This window comes from Carcharhinus amblyrhynchos, chromosome 10 (assembly GCF_965287045.1).
Source record: "Carcharhinus amblyrhynchos chromosome 10, sCarAmb.v2.hapA, whole genome shotgun sequence".
In the NCBI taxonomy this organism is placed as follows: domain Eukaryota; kingdom Metazoa; phylum Chordata; class Chondrichthyes; order Carcharhiniformes; family Carcharhinidae; genus Carcharhinus; species Carcharhinus amblyrhynchos.
The window spans coordinates 90,054,873-90,072,988 of NC_137333.1; the positions used below are offsets into that span (position 1 = coordinate 90,054,873).

General features: G+C 40.0%; 1 protein-coding gene across 11 annotated transcripts in view; it reads left to right on the forward strand.

Annotated features, from left to right (window-relative positions):
* Positions 1-18,116, forward strand: part of LOC145349167 (inositol polyphosphate-4-phosphatase type I A) — a 171,202-nt gene that overhangs the window by 109,322 nt on the left and 43,764 nt on the right. For 7 of the 11 annotated variants that reach the window (XM_080197574.1, XM_080197575.1, XM_080197573.1 and 4 more), the window contains 9 exons: positions 775-865; positions 1,969-2,116; positions 3,581-3,711; positions 5,065-5,169; positions 6,431-6,539; positions 8,885-8,902; positions 10,755-10,938; positions 15,302-15,517; positions 16,575-16,815. In XM_080197574.1, coding sequence (XP_080053700.1) covers positions 775-865; positions 1,969-2,116; positions 3,581-3,711; positions 5,065-5,169; positions 6,431-6,539; positions 8,885-8,902; positions 10,755-10,938; positions 15,302-15,517; positions 16,575-16,815 — 1,243 coding nt within the window. The remainder of the gene's footprint in view (positions 1-774; positions 866-1,968; positions 2,117-3,580; positions 3,712-5,064; positions 5,170-6,430; positions 6,540-8,884; positions 8,903-10,754; positions 10,939-15,301; positions 15,518-16,574; positions 16,816-18,116) is intronic. The other 4 variants (XM_080197582.1, XM_080197583.1, XM_080197580.1 and 1 more) reach the window with 3 other exon arrangements.

Sequence of the window (18,116 nt, forward strand, 5' to 3'; positions counted from 1 at the left end):
ATCAGGAAGACTGATACCTGTAAACTCGGCATTTCATGACCATGTTTAGAGCGGCATGAATTCTAGCATGAAGGAAGCTGCAGCATTAATTGTTTTGTGGTCTCCTGTGTTGCAGGCAAATCTACAGCGATACACAAAGATAATGTGTGAGGAACAAGTGCATTCTTATTCTGCAAAGAGAAGCAGCATTGATTTTAAACAAGTGAATTAATATGTAGTAACTATTTTCATATGTTGTCAAGTAATGCTAATTAATGAATTATTTCAAGCCTGAACACTCAGAAATGTTTGTTAGGTCTGACTTCAGAAAGATTGAGGAAGTACAAACTAAAGCTAAAAATTCCAGGCTAGGTCACAGTGGATGCTCTTGAATCTATGGATTAGACTTGTTGAGTACAAATAGGGGAGTCAAAATCAACTAGCTTAATAGCAAGATATTCAGACCACTTACAGGAGAGACTGTTACATTGAACCCCTGATATCCCTGGCAAACCTGAACAAGTAATAGTTTTTATGGTCTACAAAGGGGAAAGATCGAAAAGGCTTTTCAATTCTAATTGCCCATCATAAATATTGCAAAGTGCCCATGCCTGCTGAATGGTCCTGGCATCATCAGATATGTCTCAGCTGTCTACTAATGTTTGCTGTTTGAGCTAATGCAATTACAAGACGATAGTTATCAGCACCAACGAAGGTGCAGAAAATTGGGGAAAATCTTCCAAATGTGAAGGAGAACTTTTGTTAACATTTTTTCTTCCCTCTGTAACCTTGCAGACTGTTTTGCCAGTTGATGAAAGTTTAACAGAATCTTTGAGTATTCGTTCGAAACACTCTTCACTGAAGAAAGATGCGCTACTAAGATCGGGTAAATCATGTTGAAGTGTTTAAACTGCTGATCAGCCAACTATCGTTCCTTTTCTTCAAGTTAGCTATGTTGTTAAATGTTCTCCTAGTCCTGTCCCCTCTTTCAAATCTACCATCGTTACCACCCCCCCCTCTAAAAACAAACCCTTAACCCATGCAAACTATCACCCAACCACCAACCTCCTCTTCCTCTCAGACCTGTAGTTGTTTATGATCAAACAATGCCTCAATCTTTAAAAATCCTCATCCTTGGTTCCAGGCCCTCTATGGCCTCACCTTCACTATCACTATTCTTTTCCTGTCCCACAACCCACTGATATCTGAACTTATCTAATCCAGACATCTTGTGCATTCCTGACTTTAATCAATCTACTATTGGTGGTGCTGTCCTTCATAGAATCATAGCACCCTGCAGTGCAGAAGGAGGCCATTCGGCCCATTGAGTCTGCACCACCACAATCCCACCCACACCCTACCCCCATATCACTACATATTTACCCACTAATCCCTCTAACCTACACATCTCAGGACTCAAAGGGGCAATTTTTAGCATGACAAATCAACCTAACCCGCACATCTTTGGACTGTGGGAGGAAACTGGAGCACCCGGAGGAAACCCACACAGACATGAGGAGAACGTGCAAACTCCACACAGACAGTGACCCAAGCCGGGAATCGAATCCAGGTCCCTGGAGCTGTGAAACAGCAGTACTAACCACTGTGCTACTGTGCCACCCTTAACCAGCTAGCACAAAGCTCTTTAATTCCCTCCCCAAACCCCTCTGCTTATCTACCTGAATCTTTTCCTTTGAAATGCCCCTCAAAACCTCATCTTTTGGCCATTTGCCCTAGTATCATCTAACGCAGCTGTGTGTCATATTTTGCTTTTTAATGTTATCAAGCACCTTGGAGCATTTTGTTAAGGGTGCTATATAAATACATGGTGCTTTTGTTGTTGTAGTTGAAAAAAGCATCATCCCTGAGGTTTAACAGTTTTTAGAAAAACTGGATTGTGGGGCCATGTATACTTTTTGTCTAAAGTGGTGCTATTGCTAAAAATGTTGAATGACAGAATGTCAACAAAGTCTGACATGTTTATTTCAGTGTTTGGAGGGGTTATCTGTCGAATGTACCGTTTCCCAACAACAGATGGGAACCATCTACGGATACTGGAGCAGATGGCAGAGAGCATGTTATCACTTCATATCCCCAGACAGTTTGTAAAACTGGTTATTGAGGAGGATGCAGCAAGGTAAAATCCATTAACAGAGACAAATAGCATAATTATTGCTGGTTCAATAAACTGTAGATCAAATCAAGTTGACTGATCTGAATCTCTTCCAGATCTAAAGCTTTTGACCCTTTTTCTGCTTTTGCAGCCCATTGTTTTCATCCTGCTTTTCTTGTTCAAAATGGTGCTTTCAGTGGCTAAAATAGTTCCAAAACATGAATACTGCATTGCAAGTTACACCATAACATTATTGAAACAGGGTATAAACTGTTATGTGTGTCCTATAACAGACAGTTCTGCTGCCAGATGTGAAACTCCAGCAGAAAAATAGGTTTTGCTTCAGAACATCAGCTTTCAGGCATAATTCAGATAACAAATACAAGATCAGTTACATTTTCCAATTAATTCAACTTCAGAGCCTGAGCCTTTTGAGAGCAGTTTCTGTTTGGATTTAAATTCACCCAATGAACGTTCTGATTGTGTGTTGTTGCACAGGAACAGATGGTTCTCAGTGGTGACAAAAGCCACTCAACTTGTTTTAGGAATTGTATCTTCTGAGTTTCTGATCTTTCACAACCTCTATGTTCCAAAGCACTTTATGTTGAGGTGTTTTTCAAAGTGTAAATATTTATGTAATGGTAAGAAATGTAACTCCCATGCTTGTGCCACTATGAATGTTTACTTTTCTCATACCAGCTAGCCTCGCAGATACTTGATATTGTCACACCAATTTTAAATTATAGCCAGTGTTTTATGCTGTACGTTCATATTCACAAGGGACAGAGTCCTTGTGCCATCAATGCTTTTATTCAGGGCAGGGGATTAAATTCCACGGAAGACTGTACTCTTAGGAAAAGGCAGATGAATCCCTGCTCTTCCTGGCTTACTAATATCTGCAGAAAATATAAAATTAAATACTTAGCCTGGCACCTCATTTACTGATGGCTGATTATGCAGACTGGTTTGGCTGTGCAGATCACTTGTGACTTTTTTTTCTTTTATAATGTTGTTGCAGTGCCTTTTTTTTTTGAATGTACTGCTTTAGGGAGTGGGCCTTTGTCTGCCTGTTCAGTGATGAATTAAAATGGTAACAGTGGGAAGGCTGTATGACCACCACACCCATAGCCACCTTAAAATCCTGGACTTGTCAATCCCATCAAGCAGATCGGCAAAATCGATCCCAGCACTAAAGGACACACGCTGTGTTAACCAGTCCAACAGATGCTCCAATCTAGGTTTAAACTGATAAATGCTTGGATGGCTGTTTTAATTTGGATTATTTTGCTTTCAAAGTAGATTGAAATAACCTGGTAAATTGGGAAGATCAGACCTGATTCTATTATAACTGAAAGATGAAGTAAGCATAATGTGATTCTGTTAGATAATTTGGAAGATTTCTATGCGCTTAATATCAAGAAGCTGAAGTTTTTATTGTTGACAAAATTGTTCGTTTGGTTTCTAATTGCTCTTGACTCTTCCTTGCAGGATATGTGAGCTTGACGATCTAGGTGAGTTATCGCCCTGTTGGGAGAATCTTCGACGGCAAATTGTTACTCAGTACCAAACACTCATAATAAATTACCAGGAGAATTTAACAGAACTGCACCAGTATAAAGGTTGGCCTAAATATAAAACCTTTTATTGACAAATTGTTGTCAGATTATATTACTAATTTTTTCTGTTCTTGTTCGTATGCAGCAAGGGTGTTCTGTTCAGGAACAGGAAATATTGTTCACTTTGCAGTCAGTGCTTGACTCAGGAAGGTTGGTGTGGCCATTGCACCGAATACTGTGCAGTGCACTAGTCCCTGACATTGCTATGGCAATATGCCCCAACCAATCTCTGAATCTCATTCCTTTCATATCAGTACTACAAGTTCCTTATCTCCCCTTCTCTGAGCATATTTGATGTCAGCTTGGGTAATAAATGTCCATTACAACTATCTACTGAGAAATTAATTATCCATTTCTGCTGCTGTATGCTTGAAGCATATTTCACAGAACAACTAATTGTTGCAATGTCATCAGCTGTCCTACTCAGTCGTGCGTTTCTGCCATAGGTTGTCATGTGAATGAACAAGCTGTTCCTCAACCCACGGATCTTTGTGCACATGGAGCAGGAAGTCCCACATGATAGTTTGTTTCTTTTTCTTTCCATCTCTGCTGCCATTTTGCACCATTATTCACGCATTGCAATCAATACAGTGTACCCATAAGTCTAATATGCCAAGCAGCAAAATTTAATTTGCTTTCTCTGACCACAATGATGGTTTTCCTGCAGGATGTGACTTCCCATCAAGAGAGAATGGGGCAGCCTGTTCGGGGGCACTTTTTCTATCAGCACCCCTGCTCCCCATTTGGGATGATCAGAGAATATCCTGAAGAGAAATATGCAGATGCTGCTGCTCAAAAGCATCTCTGTTCCAACACATGTATCCAGTGACCATCGTGCATCTGTCCCCTGTATGCAGATTCTTGACTGGGGACAGCCCTGTCCAAATAGTCAATGTTCTATTGCCATAGGACTTGGCACATTGACCCTGATAGAACCTGTACTTTAATATGGAGACCTTGGAGTGTCATCATTGTCCGTACAATCTTGACATGTTGGTGATCTCATTGATATGTTGAACCACGATGACAGAGACCACCTTGTCACTGCAGCCTTCTCCCATCTGCAAAGGCAAAAGTTTTGTGATGTATAAGCATCTGTCCGTATATTTAGAACTTTAAAGTGTGGCTGCCGTCTAACATACAAATGGGATTTTTATATTAAATGTTTTAATTCACTGCTCTTTTTAACTAGTGTAAAATTGTCCCCTGCAGATCCATCTTTCAAGGCAGGCAGTTCAAAAGCTGAAAATAAATTAGAATTTATACCCGCTGATTTGCACATTCAAGGATGATTTCTTTTATTTTAAATGTTTTAACTCATGGCTTAGTTAAGTGGAAACAACTTGTCCTTTGCAGGTCCATCTTTCAAGGCAAGCAGTTTAAAAGCTGAGAAGAAATTAGAATTTGTGCCCACTAATTTGCACATACAGCGGATGCGGGTTCAAGATGACTCTGGGGCAGGTAAATGTTTTGTGTGGTTACTTTAATTTAACTTATCACCAACTGTATTGTTAAGTTAATAAACCAAGCTATTGCTATTTTTACTGCTTTGTTACTTCAGTTTTTACTTTTATATTTTGTGTCTGATTAATTTTGTTTTTTGGCAGTAGGGAAAAAGCATCCCTCTTCATTAGTTTGTCCATCATGTACTTTGAGCCAGTTCCATTGTTGAAACGCATGTAGGTTTTTTTTAAGTCAGGTAAGTCTTACCGAGTTGACGCAATCATTTCCACACTGGAGCGTTTATTAGATTGCAAACATTATCTTATTCTGTTGTGGAATGTTTTCATGAACTGGTAATCACAAGATCTTTAGTGAAAAGGCTTCAAGTGTAAAGCTTATAAAACATTATGTTGCATAGAATTGACAGTACATCAGTGGGCAATTTTGGCTAGTTGGTCAGTGCTAATATTTATGCTCCACATGTGCCTCCTTTCACCCCCTCCCCCTTCATTTCAACCTGTCATCATATCACTCTGCTATTCCTTTTTCTCCAGTGTACTTATCTAGTTATCCTTGAAAAACATTGATGCTATTCAAACAAAAAATGTTGAAAATACTCAGCAGGTCAGGCAACATCAGTAGTGATAAAGAATTAACACTTCACTCAATGAAAGGTCATTGATCTGAAATGTTAACCCTTTTTCTCTTGACAGGTGCTGCGTGACCTGAGTATTTCCAGCTTTTTTTTGTTTTAGAATTCTACCATCCACAGTATTTTGCTTTTCTAGGCTATTCACTTTTAACTACTCCCAATGGTAGCAAGCATCACCATCTAACCATTCTGGATAAATAATTCTCATGAACTCTTTATGCTTATACTAAGCATTTTAAGACTTTAAAACAAGTTAATTCCAAGGTACCCACTGATATTCATTTCTGACCTCGTCAGCTTTTCAACTTTTTTTATCAAATTCCTTAATTTTATGGTCATCAGTTTTGAAACACATTTCCTTAAATAAGTAGATAAGCTGTTTATTGTCCCATACTCTTCTCAGAGTTGACTCGCCTCCGGTAGGTCTGACATCATCTTTTACCTTCCCTTTGAGGAAGTATCTGATCATGCCTTGCAAAGTTGAAATGAGGGGCTTGATCTGTAGTGAAATGTAGACATACAAGGTCATGACGCTTGTGGTCCTTTGGTTTTAAATCCAAGTGGGTATTTCTCTCAAACTTTGTCCATTTATTACCTTGGTAGTTCTGTATGTTCTTTATGCCACAGATCAGACCTATGACATCATTACTATTGGGGCACCAGCAGCTCATTGCCAGGCCTTCAAAACTGGTGGTTTAAGGAAACTTCTGGTCAAGTTTGTGGAAACCAAGAAAAAGTAAGTTCAGGAGAACTTAAAATCCATGTTGTTTGCTAAGTTTTGCCTTGCGTTTCTCCTGGTGAATCAGGAATTTTGGCATGAAATTGCTTGCTAGTTGCTGCTTTTTGTTTGTTTCTTGCTGCTTTTAAAAATTCAACAGAATTGAAGAGGGGATGGCAAGAAATGCTCTATTTCTGTAAATGCAACCTATCTTAACTACTTTATTGCTTGGATGCTCCATTGATATGTGGCACTGGGTACTGTAAGGCTCTGAGCCGTGGTGAAGCTGTAGTATGAATGGGAGAAAATTAGGCCTACTGACAGCTTGCCTGTCTTTCACTTTGTACTGATCTCCATTTAAGCAGTGTAAATGGGACATGTACCTTTCTTCATGTAAAACCACAGAAAGCATTTTAAAAATTGTATCATTTAAGCTAAAGGGAGAACTCCACTCAGCAACCCTTGCCCCCACCTCCCATGTTCTTTGATCTCCATTTTACTTTGCCAAGCAGGGAACTTTCATATAAGGTGCATCCAGCTTAAACAATATCAGCTACCAGTGCCAGTTGCGTTTCCTTCTCCACTGCTAGGTCATTTGTGAATCAAATTGGCTTTTATACTGGTCAGAATTCTCTTGACATAAATTGAGCCATCCATTTATTTTGTTGATTCACCTCCTGTTTGCATCTTGTTCCAGATTCGGTGAAACTCCTGTTTCTCAGCTTAACAGTTCAAGATTTCCTCTTAAAGCCATTAAGACTGCAGTGCTAACTCCACACAAATTGAGTGTGCTAACTATAACTTGTATATAAAAAAAGTACAATTGTTAGCTCCCCCTGGTGGATTTCATTCAGTTTGTAATGGAATATAGAGAACATAGAAATAAGGGATGACAACAGGCATTTCAGCCCTATGAGCAAGCTCCGCCATTTAACATGATCACGGTTGATCTTACTCTGGTCTCAACTCCATTTTCCTGCCTGCTCCCCATAGTCCTTTATCCTGTTTTTCATCAGAATCTGGTGATTGATTCTGCCTCCACTGTGCTTTTAACCACATAATCTGTAATTTTTCCTGCATTAATTCCTGGCCTGTGAGCTATTTCAGAGACTGATGGCTTCAATTGGCTTTATATATGATTCTCAAGGGGCTTGGCAGGGTAAATGCTGAGAGGATGTTCCCCTTATGGGAGAGTCTAGAAACAGAGGGCAGAATCTCAGAGTAAAGGGGTAAATATAAGACTGAGATAAGGAGGAATTTTTTCTGAGTGTTGTGAGTCTTTGGAACTCCTTGTCACAGAGCGCGATGGAAGGCAGAGTCCATGTGCATATTTAAGGCTGAGATAGATAGATTTTTGATCATTAAAGGAATCGGAGTTACAAGGAAAGGGCAGGAAAGTGGATATAAGGAATATTAAAATTAATAAGATTAGCCATAATCTTACTGAATAGCAGAGCAGACTCAAGGGGCCAAATTACCTACTCTTCTTATTTCTTATGGGAAAAGGAAAATTTGACTAGATTTCTTGTTCTTGATTTCTGATTGCAGACCTAGTAAAACATATGATTGTTGACATTGGCCACTTGAGGGCCGTGCACGACTAAAGTCAAGAATCCCCTTTGACAATAGGCTGCCTGCTGTCCCCTTTGAGGGGGAGAGCTAACTGGTGGTGATTTAACCTGAGGATCACCACACCTCAGGCGAGGGCAAGGTTGAAATGGTTCATGAATAACCTTAGCTGCCACGGGAATTGAACCTGTACTGTTGCTACCACTCTGCAACACAAACCAGCCATCCAGCCAATTGAGCTATGCGTGAATAATGCACAGGAAAAGCATCATAACTAGTGGAACCATGTCACAGTTCGACAAAAAGGAGAGGATGGGAGATGGTTAAGAAATCAAGATAAATTATTAGAATTGAGTGAAAAACTTTGGTTGAAATAGAATTTCCAATTTTTAGTCTTGCACCTTTTAAATTACCATAATTACAGAAAGGATAAAGTTCATTTTAATACACCTGCGCACAGAATGCTTGGTTGTTGACTGGTAGACTTGTTCTTGTATTCTCCAAGATCTGTATAAACGTGCATGAATAATTACTTCAGTCTTGTGTAGAATTCTGATCATTTGTCACCCTGATGCCTGTAAATACAAACCAGAACCGTGATTACTGATTATTTTTGGCTTAGAATTACCATCCCATAAGTTTGTGCAAAAGTGAATAAATTATGTTGCTCATCCTGAGTTTAAAAATGCAGTTTTGTTTATTTGCTATTTATTTGTTGATGTTGAGCAACAATGCTTGTAACACTCTTCTGCAATTTTTTTTGTTCTGTTTGTTTATTCTTCTTTTCCCCTCAGCGTTTATGAGGAGGGTTGGTGAGTTCCTAATTGTTAACAGCAAAGATTGTTTGGTTTCCATGTTCATTTTATGTCCTGTTTCATCTTCTTTCCAAACCAAAATATTTCCATATTGAAAATACTATGAGTCTCTCACTAGGGCACTAACCATTGTTTGTCTGGATCTCCACTTATAATTGTGGATTGTTTGTTGAAAATAATGTTGCCATATAATTAATAACACCTGTATGTCTCTGCCATATTGTAATATACCATACCCAAGAAAGTTCCATCTTCCAACTAAAAAAAAAGTTGAAGCCAACCATTGTGCATGCATCAAGAGGCATGGATGGAATCCTATTAGGTTACACCAGGCTATTGTATCTGGGTATAGCCTCATAGTCATTTCAGTAATGTCTCAAATGGTTTCTCAATTGACATCAATTTTTGAAATTAATTTCTGCCTGTCAGGTCTTCCATCAGTTTGTGCCCTTCTGTGAGGTTGTTTGCTCCTAATCTGTGTTCAGTGAGATATTAGAAGGAACAATGACCAATTGGGATATTCTTTCAGCGTTTATTCCCTGTTGGAATCTTCTGGTCTCTGTCTATTGTTCACCTGCATCACTTGCTGAATTTGAGCACTTGATGCAGTGGAGGAGTGTATCAGTGGAATGCAGATTCAATGCCATGGCTCCAATGATCTCAAAATGACAGCTTATTTGTCTGGTTTAATATCAAATGATTACTTTTGATATCTCCCCCTGATCAATAATCTTAACAGCTGATTAGTGTTTCAGCACCACTAACGTATTTAAGGGACATTTCCTTTTACGTGACTACACTGTAGACAACTGTATGAAAATTTATAGCTCCTAAATTTGATGCTGAAGGGATCCATTTTCAGGTAATAACTTCATTCGGATCAGAGATTCAAAGGTAGATAAAGCATTAGTGTCACGATGGAACATGTGTGGATTTTGGAGTGATGCAGTATGTTTCCAGAGTGCAGCACCTCTTGTATTCTTGGCAAGTCTGGCTGAAATACAGTTACCCTAAGGCATGATTAAAAATCAGTATTGTGTCATGGAGTAGACTGTTCTTAAGCCCACAGATCCTCATGGCTTCTTGCGGTGTCGATCAGGGATCCAGACATGTAAGCTTGCTGTAAGTTTTGAAAATATTTTTCAGTGTGAGGAAATACCTTGCTTATATTGAGACATGCACACTATATTTAGACTCCCGTGGATCCAATTCTACAATTGGAGCTGAATCATATTCAAATTTGGTTGTTCTACCAAATACAAAAGCAGCAAAATATCTCAAGCGCTTTTCTTTAAAATTGACAACTTTCAATTGCTGCATAATAAATCTTTGTTTTGTACATTTCAAATACAAATTGTGGTGAGAGAAAAGCTCCTCTGCAATTTGTGTGACAAATCTTTTGCGGTCAGTCCATATGCAATTGTGCAAGTGTAGCATCAGCGCAATCGTGGTGGTGTTCCACGTTAAGTCTTATTATGTAATTACAGCTTCAATACAAAGAGAAAAGTGAGTGCAGTTATTTGGATGAGAGTGTCTTCAGTCAAATTGTTGCTTCCTAATTTATATTCCAAATTTAGTGATCTTAAAAAAAAACTAAAGCAGCTTCCCATAAGGGTGCGCCTTAAATATTTGGCCACCATCTGGCACTTGAAATGCAGCAGGAATGGAAAAACCTCCAAAATGAAAAGGCTAATAGAGTCAAGAAAAGAAGGGACATAGTCTCTGAGTTAGATTAGAAGACAGTGTAATAACTGTTGATTCCAACACACTGAAGATACAGAGAAGAGGAAAGTGCACCTGAATGATCATTTAATAATTTCCTAAGCAGTGTTAATTTTCTTTCTTGCAGTTCATCATCTAGTTCCCAGTCTATAGTATACATACCACAAGACATAATAAGAGCGAAAGAGATTATAGCAAGCATCAATACCCTCAAAACGCAAGTCAGTTACTATGCAGAACGACTATCGAGAGCAGCCAAGGAGAGATCGGCAAACGGCCTTGAAAGAACGCTTGCAATTTTGGCAGACAAGGTTAAAAAAAAAAACTTTCTGTATTGTTATAGTTTTTTATACTTGTTTCATAGCCTGCTGTATTGCAGTACTACCTTCAATCAGCTGCATCCCAGATCCATTTCAAATGGACAAACCTCTGTCGGATTGATAAATCCTCGTTCCTCTCTCCTCAGGATATAGAAACAAATCTTTTTTTTAAACCTCCCAGTTGAAGAGGGAACAAAGCGAAGGAGAGATAGCATCCTCAGTGAGGCCTGGATAGATGGGAAGTAGGAAAAACAAGGGGAGGAAAAGACAGGGTTCAGAGGAGATTGTGAAGGACATTAATCCAGTGGGAAGGATGCGGTGAAAAATAATCTATTTGTGGATCACTTGGGGTTAATTTGAATGCAGATGGAAAGAAAGATAACTACCTACAGTTGAGCAATCAGGTGAGAAACCAAGTCACAAGTGATCATCCCTGACTCAGGACAGAAGAGCTGGGTTTAACAAATATATGTTTATAAACCAGGATATCCTAAAACATTGAACAATATGGATGAAATCTTACCAAAAAATGGCACTGTTGCTTCTGGCGAGAGAACCAGGAGGGCGATTCTCCCATCCCACTGTGCTAATGTTTTAGTGCAGGTGGCTGGGAGATTTAAGCAGTGTCCGATTAGTATGATCTACACTGAGGCCCGGGCCCCAGTGCATCTCCCAATACTCTGCAGTCAGGATCAGTGGGGAGGTGGGCAAGCTTTCGGGGCTGGGCTCAGTGTGGGGAGGGGCCAGCATTGCAGGGATCACGGGGCTGGCCAGCAAGCAAACTGGCTAGCAATCAGGAGACTGGCAGACAGGGACCACTGCGCATGCATCCATCTCAGCACTGACAGATCGGCACATGTGCAGTGACTAGTTCAGTGCTATGCTGCTGGTGTCTTCCATGGAGATAGGTCCCACCCCCAGCTTTTCACTGTGATTCACACTAGTGCACTCAGCAGTGCAAAGAATGTGGGAGATTCTTTTTTAAACTCCCCCTGAAAAAAAACAGTCCCACCACACACACACACACACACACACGCACTCTCTCTCTCTCTCTCTCTCTCTCTCTCTCTCTCTCTGCCTCCAGTGGCCATTGCTGACATTCCCTGCTCTTCCATCCGTCCTGGTCACCACATCTAAATAAAACGTAGTGTAGCAAAGGGGCCTTAGAAAATGTGTAATCTTGGAAAAGAAAACATAAGTGGCACAGTGATTAGCACTGATGCCTCACAGCTGTAGGGACCCAGGTTTGATTCCCGGCATGGGTCACTGCCTGTCTGGAGTCTGCATGTTCCCCTGTGTCTGCGTGGGTTTCCTCCAGGTACTCTGCTTTCTTCCCACTGTCCAAAGATGTGCAGGTTAAGTTGATTGGCCATGCTAAATTGCCCCTTAGTGTCCTGGAATGTATATGTTAGAGGGATTAGCAGGTACATATGAGAGGTTTCAGGGATAAGGCCTAGGTGGGATTATAGTTGGCGCAGACTCGATGGGCTAAATGGCATCTTTCTGCACTGTAGGGATTCTGTGATCCTGTGATAAGCAAAAGCCTTTTCTGTTTTAGGTGGAACTTAAAATTCTAGCTACAGATAAACTTAATTGTGATTTTTGTTGCATTTGATATCTTTCATCCTTTTTGCCAAGAGAGGCTGGAATATTTCCCAGCAGAAGTAGTCAAGCTGTGTCAATTAATGTCTTCAAAAAGGCATTGAATCATTACTTCAGAGTAAGGCAGAGCTTATAGGGATCAGTGAAGACTAATCATCAAGTACCATGCAGTGTTATTCTGTTTTTCTTGCAGATCTCCCTAATCTATATGTATCAGTGCCAGGCATGGCTCAGTTGGTAGAACTCTCATCCAAGTCCGAAGGCTGTGGGTTCAAATCTAGAGGTTCAGCCTAAAAATCTAGGTTGATATTCCATTATACTGGGAAAGGTTGCCCTATTGGAGGTGCCATCTTTTGCATGAGATTAAACCAAAGCCCCATCTGTCCTTTCAGGTGGACGTGAAAGATCCTATGACACTGTTTTGAAGAGCAGGGAAATTATCCGTAGTTTCCTGGACAATATTTACCCCCATTCAGCATCATTGAAGTAGATTTTCTGGTCATTCTCACATTGCTGTTTGTGAGAACTTGCTGTGTGCCAATTGGCTACCATGGCGACACTAGTGACACACTTCAAGAGGGCGTAATTATAGAGTCATAGTGGAAATTGAATGTAAAGTACCTTGATATATCCTGTGCTTGTGAAAGAATGCTATGTTAATACAAGCCTGCCTTTTCTTTATGTCTCATATCACCAAAGAAGGAGGTCAAGAAAAGTGCACCATTGGAATGCATGCCACTCTGTTTTAGTTTTCCCCATAAGTGATTTACCCTACTGTTCTAATTCTTAGATGTAAGTAAAACTCAGATTTAAGAACATAAAAATTAGGAGCAGGAGTAGGCCATCTGGACCCTCAAACCTTCTCTGCCGTTCAATAAGATCATGGCTGATCTTTTCATGGACTCAGCTCCACTTACCCACTCGCTCACCAAAACCCTTAATTCCTTTACTGTTCAAAAATTTGTCTATCCATGCCTTAAAAACATTCAATAAGGTAGCCTCAACTGCTTCAATGGGCAGGGAATTCCACACATTCACAATCCTTTTGTGTGAAGAAGTTCCTCCTCAACTCAGTCCTAAATCTGCTCCCCCTTATTTTGAGGCTATGCCCCCTAGCGCTTGTTTCACCCATCAGTGAAATAACCTCCCTGCTTCTACCTTTTCTACTCCCTTCATAATTTTATATGTTTCTACAAGATCTCCCCTCATTCTTCTAAATTTAAATGAGTATAGTCCCAGTCTATTCAGTCTCTCCTGATAAGGCAACCATCTCAACTCTGGAATCAACCTAGTGAATCTCTTCTGCACCCCCTCCAGTGCCAGTATATCCTTTCTCAAGTAAGGAGACCAAAACTGTACACAGTACTCCAGGTGTGGCCTCACCAGCACCTTTATACATATAAGGGTATGTGAGAGACTGCAGTGTCTGTGAACAAACACAATTTGCTTGGATGGAAATGATGTACCATAGCAGTATCCAATACATCATACCAGTTAGTTACAGGCTTCTTTCTCAGAGCATTAAAGGTGCACCACAAAGCATCAGAGTGAAGAAGAATAAAGGAGAGAAAGCTCAAGCTTAGAATACTGCAATGTAAAAGAAAAATGTCATGGTGGTGCAGTTGTTATTGCTGCTTTCAGTGATATGCAACAATTTACAAATTCTAAACTTTTATTATTTTTTAATGTGGATATAGTTTACTAATATACCGCTATGGAGTACCTTAAGAATTCTAATAGTAAGAACATAAGAAATAGGAGTAGGCCACCTAGCCCTTCGAGCCTGCCCCAACATTCAATAAGATCATGGCTGATCTGAAGTGGATCAGTTCCACTTTCCCGCTTTCTCCCCATAACCCTTAATTCCCTTGACTGTCAAAAACCTATCTACTCGTGCTACCCGTGACTTAAATATATTTAGTGAGGTAGCCTCCATCACTTCAACAGGCAGAGAATTCCAGAGATTCACCACCCTTTGAGTGAAGAAGTTCCTCCTTAACTCCGTTCTAAACTGTTCCCCCCCTTATTTTGAGGCTGTGCCCTCTAGTCCTGCTGTCCTTTCTGAGCAGGAAGAATCTCTCTACCTCTACCCTATCCATCCCTTTCATTATCTTATACGTCTCTATAAGATCCCCCCTCATCCTTCTAAACTCCAACGAGTACAGACCCAGTCTATGTAGCCTCTCTTCATAGGCTAACCCCCTCATCTCTGGTATCAGCCTAGTGAACCTCCTCTGCACTCCCTCCAAGGCCAATATATCCTCGCACAAGTGTGGCAACCAAAACTGCACACGTTACTCCAGCTGCGGCCTCACCAGTGCTCTGTACAGTTGCAGCAAGTCCTCCCTGCTTTTATATTCTATCCCCCTCGCTATAAAGGCCAGCATCCCATTCGCCTTCTTGATCACCTGCTGCACCTGCAGACTGGGTTTTTGCGACTCATGGACAAGGACCCCCAGGTCCCTCTGCACCGTAGCATGGCTCTGCAGACTTTCCACACCCTCCGCACAATTTGCTTTTCCACTCATCTTTGTGTCATCAGCAAATTTCGTCACCCTATGCTCAGACCCCTCCTCCAGATCATCTGTATAAATGGTAAATAGCTGAGGCCCCAGCACCGATCCCTGCGGCACTCCAAATACAAATGTGAATAACACTAGCATTCAGAATAATGCAGTCCAAATGAAACTTTTTATAGATGAAAACAAAATTAACTTCTAGAAACATTTATCATTTCTATTTCTTTACCTAGACAAGGCAACTCGTCACTGTTTGTGACTGTAAGCTGCTGGCGAATGCAGTTGAAGCTCTTAATGCTGCCAGACCCAATTATATTGCTTCTAAGTCATCCCCGTCCGGAGAAGCAGACCAAGTGATGCTTAGGAATGACCAGGATACACTCACGGCCAAGTGGACAGGCAGGAATAGCCGCTCCTCCCTACACATTAGTTGGCATGAGGAGGAATGGGTAAGTCTGCAAAGGTCGCAAATGTTTTTGAGGCTCATTAACATTGGTTGAATAGCAGGAGGAGTTGTCGTATCATCCACAATATCTGAAAACAATTCCATGTGAGTTTTGAGTGGGAAAAATAACAGTGCAGCTAAATATCAATGATGCACACTAAAATGTAATTTTTTTTTGAAATTTTAGTTTAGTTATTAACAACAGTTATTGTCTCAATAATTACTTTGAATAGCAGTATGTTGCAATTGCACATGCTCAGAAAATTTTGAGACTTGGCCTCGCATGACAATCTATATTTCAGGCTGCTGCCATTGAAAATTCAGCCTATTCTAAAAGCACATTGGTGATTGTAATTGACATTTTAGAAAAGATTCTATTTCGCTATGATTATCATGACCTTTGGCAGAATTGTCTGTCTCATTTTGCCAGAATATGTTTGTGGATAGATTGGCTTTCTGTTTTGATGGGACAATATCATTTGATGGGGACTTTGAAATTCTTTCCTTTCTTGTTCACTCTTCAAGCCAGTGGTGACCATTTATCCTCTGGGGTATTCAGTGGGGTTCGGTTGGACACGCGGATGGCTGCCAAAGCTGATCTTTGACTGGAACGTTCACAACTAGGGCAGGATACCATAAATGATTGACTTTTGGCTGTGTTACAGACTCAGGATTTCATTGGATTTTCTCTTTGCTTCTAATGCATGCTTTCTTTCGAAAGAGGCTGCACCATATTTGATTTGGTTGCACCAGGTGCAGCAATCGTAGGTGATCTTAGGACCTTAGATCAATAAGAAAACTACTGAGTGAAGTCTGTAGAGTATCTTGTAGCACTTCCTTTAACTGCAACTAGACTGTATCCCAGACTTGAGCTCTTCATCGAAGATTCACTTTGGTAAGTGAAAATTGCATACTCTGGCTACGTAACCAGCCCAACTAATTTGTGATGGAGACAATTGAAGTAAAGGGCTTCTAGTTCCTCAGGTAGAACTTTGGGAATTCATATTGTTTTCTGCCGACTCCTGTGATTTTATAACCATTCCAGTTTTTTCCTCCTTTAGGAGAAGGTGTGGCTTAATGTTGATAAAAGTTTGGACTGTATTATTCAAAGAGTAGACAAACTCCTCCAGAAGGAGCGGTTACACAGCGATAGCTGTGAGGACGTTTTTCAGTGTGACACTACCTCTGCCAGCAAGAAAGGTAACCAAGATTATCGTGCATATTGGATAAATCCAAGGGATTTAGCTGAGAAATGTTCTCGATCTCCATCATCATGTCGTTCTTCCAATAACCGAGCTGCGTGTGAGTGAACATTACCATTTTCTCTCCTTCTAACCCTTGGTATGTTAAGTTAAAATCATTTTGTTGGGTTTAAAAAAGGGAGATAAAGCACCCACATTTAAACAGGAGAAATTAAATCTTGACACAAAAGGTGTGACCTACTGACAGTCCATTAGTTGCAGATTTATCCAAGGTCACCATTGAAAATTCTGATGTCATCGGAGCTGCTTTCTATGCATGCTTCATTTTTTGGGCTAAGAATGCATAGCCTGATGAACTGTTAAAAAACTTGGCAGATGGTCAGTAATATTCATACTAGTTCCAATCCTGTTTTTTTTCAGGTTTGATTGAGATTATTTAGCATTTTTGAATCGGCGGATTAAAACATTAGCAATTTTGCCTATTAGCCTGCTAGCAAATACAATGTATTTTCCTGAGGCACAGTATGATAAAATCATTGGTAAGGAAGAGCCTGTCCTGAGTTTTTTATTTAACAAAATAATGTATCCAACTGCAATAGCTTAATTTCTAAATGTTGAAAACAGATTGACCTCTTCCAGTGAGCTTACCAAGGGTTAGTTTCCATTTCATTTTTTTCTCATTTCATTTTTTCATTTTTTTTATATCTTTAATAGTTGGTTTATCATGCATTCTGCATTTTCCTTTGCTTGCTCTTTCCATTCTGCAACTCTCTGCTTTTCTAATATTTAATGGAAAAATATAACTTCTTGAAAGATTAAAGTTTGTTTTTGGACTCCAGTCCTGGAAATATGGCTCATGCGAGACCTGGATGGAGAAATGACTTGAAGAAATAAGTGGTGAATGCTCATTTCAAATTCAGGTATCCTCTAGTACCTCCAAAAACTTGGTCCAAGTGTGAACTCTAGTAATATATCTGGTGATGTGGGAAAAATCAGCCTTCCCTGGACTGCCACAGAAATGAAACCATCATCATGTGGTCATCATGTAACAGGGTAATTAGTTACTACCCAGATACTTGTATTACAACATTGAATGAAGTCATGTCTAAAGTTAGTCTCACTGCTCATCCTAGAATAAATCCTCATAAATAATATGAACTTGTTCCTTCAGAAAGGTGATACGTGGATATCCCTTCTGAGATAAAAACTACAATGTGAATTCTGGAGGTTAAAATTCAACACCCTCCCCCACTCCAACAACAACTTTAAAATTCATGCATGCTTAGTTTTCCATTACCTTTCTTTCAACTTTTTATTGGCCAGTATTTATTGCCCAACCTAATTGCTGTCGAACTACGTGCTATGCCATTTCAGAGGACATTTTAAGAATACATCACATTG